Source organism: Anas acuta, chromosome 2 (assembly GCF_963932015.1).
Source record: "Anas acuta chromosome 2, bAnaAcu1.1, whole genome shotgun sequence".
Taxonomy (NCBI): Eukaryota; Metazoa; Chordata; class Aves; order Anseriformes; family Anatidae; genus Anas; species Anas acuta.
The window spans coordinates 55,019,641-55,027,725 of NC_088980.1; the positions used below are offsets into that span (position 1 = coordinate 55,019,641).

Genomic DNA, 8,085 nt, shown 5'->3' on the forward strand with positions numbered 1-8,085 from the left:
TGCCCTGAGCCTCCTAGAGTCCCACTGAACACAGCACCGTGCCCTCAGTGGTGTGACAGTCCACTGCCAGGTTGGCCTTGGGGATGGGTCACTCCTGGAAAGCTGCACCTGAAGGGCAAGGAACCCTATTCGGGGCAGCCTGAGGAGTCGTGCTGCCTCTGCTGGGCTCTCGAGAAGACACCTGTAGAGTGTACATTAGAAATGCATCGGTCCTTGGATAGCAGTGTGCTGAGTGGCTTTGATGTTGCTGTCAGAGAGCATGACGTGTGTTTTCCTTGGTTTTCCAGAGATCGCTAAGATTTGGGCCAGCGCATCCCATTACCTGAGTCAACAGCTGGCTCTCCACCAGGTGAGACTTGCTTCTTCTTCCCTCACACCATGATGTTCCATGAAGCAATGAGAGCACTTTGTCATCAAGAGCAGTTATTCTTCCCTCCTTTGGAAGCAGGACCAGTGCCCCAGAAGGCCTCAGTAATGCACTGCTGGGCCACGGACTAGCTCCGCTGTCAATTGAGATGCACTGTGAGGTCCAGGCCCAGATTTCAGAAAAAGGGATGGACTTTTCCTGGGGCTTCCTGAGTCCCCCATTGCCAGAGCTGATTACCGAACTGGGCAGGGGTACTATTCCAAGGGGAGTTCCAAGTGTGGGAAGCCCGCTTGTATCTCAGTGAGCCAAAGGACATGTGTCGGCTTTTCCTGCACTTCCTGGTTCTTCCCTGGGGACGGGGGGTGAGAAGGAAAAGTCCGGGCTGTCCACATCTTCTCCCAGCTCTCCAAGGAACCCGTCTTGCTCAGTTGTATCTCAGGTGTGGATAGGGCACAAAGCGCCTTCCCCGCTCTCTGGCAAGTCATCTCTTTGTCCCTGCAAAGCTTCTTCTCATCCACCCTCTTCTGTTTCAGGCTGTCCGCATTCCTGGTCTTGGAACATTCACAGTTGTCACAGAGCAAGTGGCCAACAAGGAAAAGGACATCGTGACTGTTGAGAGACCCGTGTTTCATCTGGCTAAGGCTATTGTGCACAACAATGACCTCCGATACGACTACATAGACGTTCCAGGTAGGAAGACTGAGGACTGAATGTCTGGCAAATGCCAGAGCTCTTCTTGGCTCTCAACACCTCTTTGCAAGCAGAAAAAGCTTGCAAAATGCGGCTCGTTCCCAAACCCCCAGTCCACAAGGCCTGTAACTTCCAGTTGCTGCTTCCACTGCCACAGCTACCTGAGGACCCTCCGTGGCACCAGGAACTTGGGTCTGTGGTTGGGAGTGTTCCTGTCTAATGATTAGGAGCACACTGCATGTGGACAAGACTACCATGGCCTGGCACCATTCAGCTTGCTGTGGGTCCTAGCACCTTTTTCCCCACCAAGAACTGTGGATAAGGATCTTCTTCCTGCCAGTTCTGACCTTTGATTTTAGCCAGCTTAGCATCTCTCTAAGAGCGCGTGTTTCTCTTCCCTTGTTTTCCAGGCTACGCGCATTTTGAGGAACTGCCGTATGCTCAGATCGCCTCAGAAAACAATGTTTCTGAGAGCTTAGTGCGGCTTTGCATAGAAAGGAGCACGCGTCTCTTCCGTGTCTGCATAGAGGACAGGCAGAACATCGCCTTCCTTTGGAGAGACATTGGCATGCTGATCATCGAGGGCAAGGATGTTAAAATGAAATTCTATGAAGACTTTCTGGAAAAGTTGAATGGGACAACAGATACTTTGGAAGCTCTTCTCATGGTAGGATTTTCATTTTCCCAGCTCTACCCATGTCTTCTGAAATGCCTTCCAGGGACTGGGTGGCTGCTTTCTCCTGGCCTGTCGTGCTTCTTCAGCCATTTGGGCTCCTCGTGGTCTGCAGGAAAGCAGGCCCTGTAGAGCACTTCCCTTGCAGGCAGTGGCCTGGCTCTGCAAGAGATCTCCCTGACAGAGGCCTTGCTTTTTGGTAAAAGGCCAGCGTGTCAGTGGGGATCACCGCGCAGCCCAGTGCTTGGGCAGGGAGTGGAGGTGCAGGCAGAGCCAGGCTTGCTGAGGCTGGAGCCCTTAGGCAGCTCTCCGTGGGGCTAAGGTGGACCAAGCAGCCAGCCCTTGCCAGTGTCCCCATCGCCCGTCACTTGTTTCTCTCTATTGCAGATGCCAGAGATGAACAACTCCGTCATCTCTCACCTCGACACTGCTGTTTCTCAGACCACTTCTGGATGTGTCATTGTCTTTCCGATGTGAGTAAGCTTGTTCCTGCTGCTCTCAGCAGAGAAAGAGATCGGCTTCTCAGCTCATGCTTGGGGGGAGGGCTGCCTTGCTGGGCCCTGTGGATTGTGCTTGTGACGGTATTCTTCAGTGCTGGGAGGACTGTTTTGCAGGGAGCTCCGTGGAGAAACGTGGGACAGCAGAAGTGCTTTAGATGACTGTGCTGCTATAGACATAGAGAGTTTTTTGGGCTCGTTCTCCATCAGCATTCTCCCACGGGTTCTTCTCTCCTGTGAAGCGAGATTGTCCTTCCCCTTGGGCCCACGGGCTAGAGGAGGAATAGTTCCATGTCCAAACGGGAGCTTGAGTCTGCTGGGGTTGCACGTTGCTTTGTGAGCTATGAGTTAGAGGTAGCTATGTGTTGGATGGTGCTGAGTTAGAGAGGAATAAGTTTTTCCCCTGAAGCAGCAGGCAGGATTATTGCAAGGTGAGCCATGCTCACAACAAGGACAGGAGAACATTGGCACAGTGCCCTATCTTCAGCATGGTTCCTTCCTCTTCCTTCCAGGTACAAGCTCGAGAGAGTGTTTAAGAAGCCAAGGGTGAAAGTGAGTCTGAGAGGGCAAGTGAAGCCCATCAAAGAAGAAAAGAAAATGAGTCTGAGAGGGCAAGTGAAGCCCATCAAAGAACAAATGACAGTGAATCTGGGAGGGGAAGTGAAGCTCATCAAAGTAGAAAAGACAATGAGTCTGATAGGGCAAGTGAAGCCCAGCAAAGAAGAAAAGACAGTGAGTCTGAGAGGGCAAGTGAAGCCCAGCAAAGAAGGAAAGACAGTGAGTCATAGAGGGCAAGTGAAGCCCATCAAAGAAGAAAGGACAGTGAGTCTGGGAGGGGAAGTGAAGCCCAGCAAAGAAGAAAGGACAGTGAGTCTGGGAGGGGAAGTTAAGCCAAGCAAAGAACAAAGGACAGTGAGTCTGGGAGGGAAAGTGAAGCCCAGCAAAGAACAAACGACAGTGAGTCTGGAAGGACAAATGAAGCCCAGCAAAGATGAAGACCAGACAAAAGGAGGAGAGAGAGGCAAGAAAGGTAAGGGACCCATGGGTCACTTGCAGGGGGTGTAGGATTCCTTCCTTCTTGTCTGGAGGTGATTAGATCAGCGGTTACCACAGAGTGCCTGAAAAAGCCTGAGACACCTCCTGTGATTCCATCCCATGGTGGGAAAGCTCAAGCAAGCCATTGTGGAACAAGGTTGCGGGACAGCCCTGCACCACAAATGTCCACCGCGAGTGCTGAAGGACAACTTTCCTGTAGCCTCCACTACCTGGCCTGTGCTGCAAACCCCGGAAAACTCTGACTCAGCTTCCTTCCATGCTCTCAGATGCCTCACAAACACTGCCTCTGTTGTGAGCGTGCCTCTGTAGCAAATGTGTGTGCGTAGGACCGATCAACAGATGCAAGAGCTGTCTCCTCCGGTCCTAAGCGATTCCCCACCCCAGAACGACTCTTTGAGGGCATGGGCATCTCCCAGAGAGTCCCCCATTTCAGCACATGGTAGAGATTAGGGTATCAAAATGGTATTCCCCAGGGAACAACGGTGCAGTGTAGCCAGGAAGAAAGAGATGGAGAAAGAGAGTGTCCGAAAAGGCCTACGAGGTCTCAGGAAACATGGCTCCACAGCGACAAAAATGGCCCCTGCCAATGGTGTTGCCACAGGCTTGAGCTGATCTGCATGTCATTCTTGCTGGAACTGGGGCAGAATTGGCACACTATTACCATAACAACAGAGTTGGTTTACTGAAGTTGTCTCCTTTCTTCTTTCCAGAGGATCTTCCCAAGAAGCGCCTCCTTCGTCGAGCAACACTTTCTCCAGAGAGGTTACCTGCCCTGACAGTGAAGTCAGAGAGCAGCCGGAAAGCTCAGAAGAGAGAGCGTCATGCCAGGTGAGACTCCTGGAGAGACAAGTGAGGGTGCTGCCCTGCTCTTGCCCGTGTAGGAGTGCAGTTTCTCCTGGATGCAGAAGCTGTATGTGCTCAAAGTGCAGCTATCCCATCTCCCACTACCTTGTGCTTTCTTGCTGCATGGCAAGCATCTTGCAGCATCGTTTCTTAGCTGGGTAACTAATGGAAACAGCTCCTTGCAGGACTGGGAGGTCTTGCCTTCCCTCAGACTGCAATGAGCACAGTGCCTCGAGTCTGAAGAGACTACCCCAGGAGCGATGGTGGAAGAGTGCAGGTGTTCTCCTAGCATCTTTTGGACACTATCGAGTGTTGGTTTGGGCTGGTTCTCAACCACCCAGGCTGTTTCAAGCTCTCGGAGAGACGTGACAGAGACCAGATCAAGCATTCAGGGGCTCTACAGCCTTTTGCAGCAGAAGCAGATGCACCATTTGGAAGCAGATGATGCAAAACCAGCTCCTCCCACACTCTGGTCACCTTGTCCCATTGTGTCTTTGCAGTAAGCTTCCGGCCATCCAGGGGAGTTCTGTGAAGGAAGAGAAAGAGGAAGAGGAAGAGAAACTAATCCAAGTGACTCCCAGGATGGTAGACTTTATTTCCAAAACTATTGAGCAGAGGAAACAGGTACGTGGAAAGGATTGCTGCAGAACGTATGTCTAACTTAACTGTAGAATAGCATCACTCAATGGACACTGATTCACAGAACATTCTTGACTTGTGCCTTCATGTGACCACTGAGTTGTTTCTTTGGGTTCTTAATTGAAGAGAAGCCCTTTACTGTGTCATTTGAGAAGATGCTTTTCGCTCCCATGATCTTCCTGAAACACACCCAAAGAGCTTACCCAGGGATGCTTCCAAGCAATATCACTGCATGGCTTGCCCGGGTGGGATAGCCAGCTGTCAGGTTGCTTCTAGCCCCATGGTCGCTTAGCTTGCATGGACATTTTTGAAGGGCTCTTTAGGTGACTCTTTGGTTGAGCCTGCAGGAGCATGGGAGCAACCCTGAGCTGACAGAAGGGCAGAAGACTGAGAGGGTGGAAGAGAGTGCAGGAAGGGGGGAGACACCCCAGCCCTCCCTCTACAGCATTACTAACTGCCTGTGTTTGCATTTTGCTTATACTCCAGAAAAAGTGCTTTAAGATTGAGGAGAAGCTTCCAAAACACATTCTGAAGTTCTTGGCTGATGAGGAAAATAAGAACAAAGAGCTGCAGGAAGTTAAAAAGAAACAACCCAAGCCACGTAGCCCAGAACTAAGCAAATCGAAAACCATGAGGGAAGTAGAGACGCCAACAACCGAGGTACTTTGAATTTGTGTGCTAAAGGAACACTTCCCCACCGGGAAACTGAGACTGCAAGGTGTTAGTGTTAGGTCAGAGGTTGGACTCGATGATCTTGAGGTCTCTTCCAACCTAGGCAATTCCGTGATTCTAGCACTCAACCATAGTAGCACTATTGCTGCAGCACTGCAGGGTGGGGGGCTGCTGCCTTTGCTGAGCAAGAGACCAACAGGGAGTTTTAAGAAAACCCCGGTAGTGCTGGGACATGACCATGGGAGCGCACTGATGGCCTTGTGCTGGTTGTTTTCGCCGTCCCCCTGGGGTCCCTGTCAGAAGTGGTGTGGAGGGTGCCTCGGACGGTGGGAGGGAGCTGCATGCTGGGAAGTATCAGCACAGCGCTGCGGGGCTGTTGTAATGAGTGTAATTCCTGTGCAGGAATCCTCTTCCTCTGAGGAGGAAACTTCCAGCTCTCTGTCTGAGAGCGACTCAGGGCAGTCGAGCCCTGACCTCATAGAGAGAATGATGGGGGAGTGGGACGAGGATGAAGAAGAGCCACCCAGAACCCAGGAGGACAGCCCTGTTCCCCCTAAGCGGTAAGTGTGCAGCAGCTGCAGCCAAGGCCTGGGGTAGTGGAGTGGTGCTGAGGCACCTGTGGGTCGAGGAAGCCAGCCCCTGAGCCATGGGGTTGTTTACGGAGCCCTGGGAAGTCGAAGGAAGTCTGACCTGGCTTAGAGCCCAATGCCAGGACCCTCTCCACAGCCCAGGGCAGCCAAATGGGGCCTCGCCGGGAAAGGGTGGCTGGTTGAGGGAAGAGGTAGGGGTTTCTCAGCTGAATGGTGAGAGCAACTTTGTCCTTGCTGCTGCAGGACTCTTTCTCCACGGACACATGGGACCCTAAGGGAGGTGGCGACGTGCATCATAGGGCAGGTGGCCCGTAAGCGACAGGGAGAGAACGATGCGGAGAGGGATCTGCAGGAGCAGCTGAAGTGGTAAATTTCTCCCAATGCGGGCAGTATTTCCTCCCATGCAGTGCCCTTCCTCCCACTCCCCCAGCCCTGCTGGAAAGAGGGGCTTTTCCTGGCACCGGCCTTCTGCAGCCCCAGCAGACGGCCTGCTTGGGAGCCCCATCTGGGAGTGCTCTCCAGGTGCTCACACCACCTCGTCCCGCTGTGTGCTTGCAGTGAGCTGGCAGTGCTGCGGTGGAATCGGTCAGCAAAAGAGGCGCAGAGCTGCCAACAGCTTTGGCAAATGGGTCACCAGCCTGCACCCCCCGCTGGGCCGAGGCAGAGGAAGTCAAGCTGGGTAAGTGCCCTGGGCTCCTGTAGTGACTGTGCAGAGAAGCATTTTCCTGATGGACCTCGTGGAATGGAGAGTAGCCAGCTGTGGAGCGGGAGGCCTCACAACAGACGCCCCTTCCAGCCGCAGGGCACTGGGGAGAACGTTTCACAGTGAGGCTCAGGCAGCTGCAAACTGAAGGGTCGGCAGCTGCGTTCATCCCGTGTTTGGCTCTCCCTTCTCAAGCCAGAGTCCATCCTTCTCCTCCCAGAATATGGACCCCCAGAAGCGTTGCCCTCGGGGTCGATACCTGCTCAGCCCGAGGTCCCAGACCCTGCCTGCCTCAGCGCCAGGCCTATTAGCACCGCAACACGGTATGCAGGAATGGGATTGGACACAGGGTCTGGGACTGCATCACAGGGACTGCATCACAGGCCTGCTGTCTCCAGCCAGCGTCAGATCTCCTCATTTCTGTCCTGAACAGAGTTGCAGTGTTGCTCTGCATGTCTCTGTGTATGCAAAACTACAGAGGTCTGTGTTGAACTCTGCAGGTGCGAAGAACAGTGCCAATGTATGTCAGCAAGGGACCAGAGAGGCCATGCAGCACACAGAAGGGTCCAGATGGAGAAATCCAGCAAGGGCCCTCCTTTCAGCACGAATGGGACGAGGGTTGCCCATCCAGGCTATCAATGCCAAAATTTCCTTCCATTCAATAAAACCCTGTCTCCAAAGTTCTCTGGGTCTTTCCTTGGTGGCTGTCCACTCTGCACTTTGCAGTGGATGAACTTTGATAGAGCACGAAAATGCCAGCGTGGGAGGGAGGGCTTGACTGTCAGTCCAGCTCCCAGGGCAGCTTGCTTCCTAGGTCAAAGGTGTACCTGCTCACCCTCAGCTCTGCTCTTGCTGGCCTGCACGGTTCTTGCTGCTGTCTGGTCCTTGGCTGCATTAGCTGCTTTGGCTGTACATCCCTGATTAGGAAGGGACTGTGCAGGGAAAAGGAAGAGGGAAGAGGAAAGAGGAGAGTAAGTGGGAAGGGGAAGGGGAAGTACCTTTAGGAATGCCATCATATAAAGGTCCACATATAGCCAAGGTAGTTACTGAATTAAGTAGACTATTAGGTATTAACTGAGATCTACATACCCCCTACAGGCTCCAGTCTAGTGTCAGAGTAGAAAGAATGAATCATACTCTCAAAACTCAGTTAGGCAAGCTGTGTCAAGAAACCTCAATGAACTGGCCACAGGCCTTACCTTCAGCTTTGCTAAGAATTAGAGTCCAACCTTAAGGTTGTTAACCTTATGTCCACTATGGAGAAAAAACTCTATTACTCCTCCTGTTAGTGCATGGTCTAAAAGTACAATAAATTCAGATAAGTGGCAAAAGCCTGAAACTGGAAGTGTTGATGG

General features: G+C 52.5%; 1 protein-coding gene across 1 annotated transcript; it reads left to right on the plus strand.

Moving 5' to 3' along the window:
* Positions 1 to 259: 259 nt before the first annotated feature.
* Positions 260 to 6,397, plus strand: LOC137851291 (coiled-coil domain-containing protein 81-like). Its single transcript, XM_068672258.1, has 10 exons — positions 260 to 349; positions 901 to 1,057; positions 1,468 to 1,724; positions 2,118 to 2,203; positions 2,740 to 3,257; positions 3,994 to 4,111; positions 4,627 to 4,750; positions 5,252 to 5,425; positions 5,861 to 5,997; positions 6,271 to 6,397. Exons 1-10 carry the CDS (start codon positions 260 to 262, stop codon positions 6,395 to 6,397), a joined length of 1,788 nt encoding a protein of 595 aa, XP_068528359.1.
* The last annotated feature ends 1,688 nt before the right edge of the window (positions 6,398 to 8,085 follow it).

Excerpts from the sequence above, each read along its gene's own strand:
- LOC137851291 (XM_068672258.1), top strand. The coding sequence starts at position 260 with ATGACGTGTGTTTTCCTTGGTTTTCCAGAGATCGCTAAGATTTGGGCC. Across the intron at positions 1,058-1,467 it reads CGACTACATAGACGTTCCAG|GCTACGCGCATTTTGAGGAA; the intron begins GTAGGAAGACTG and ends CTTGTTTTCCAG. Across the intron at positions 5,998-6,270 it reads AGCCCTGTTCCCCCTAAGCG|GACTCTTTCTCCACGGACAC; the intron begins GTAAGTGTGCAG and ends TTGCTGCTGCAG.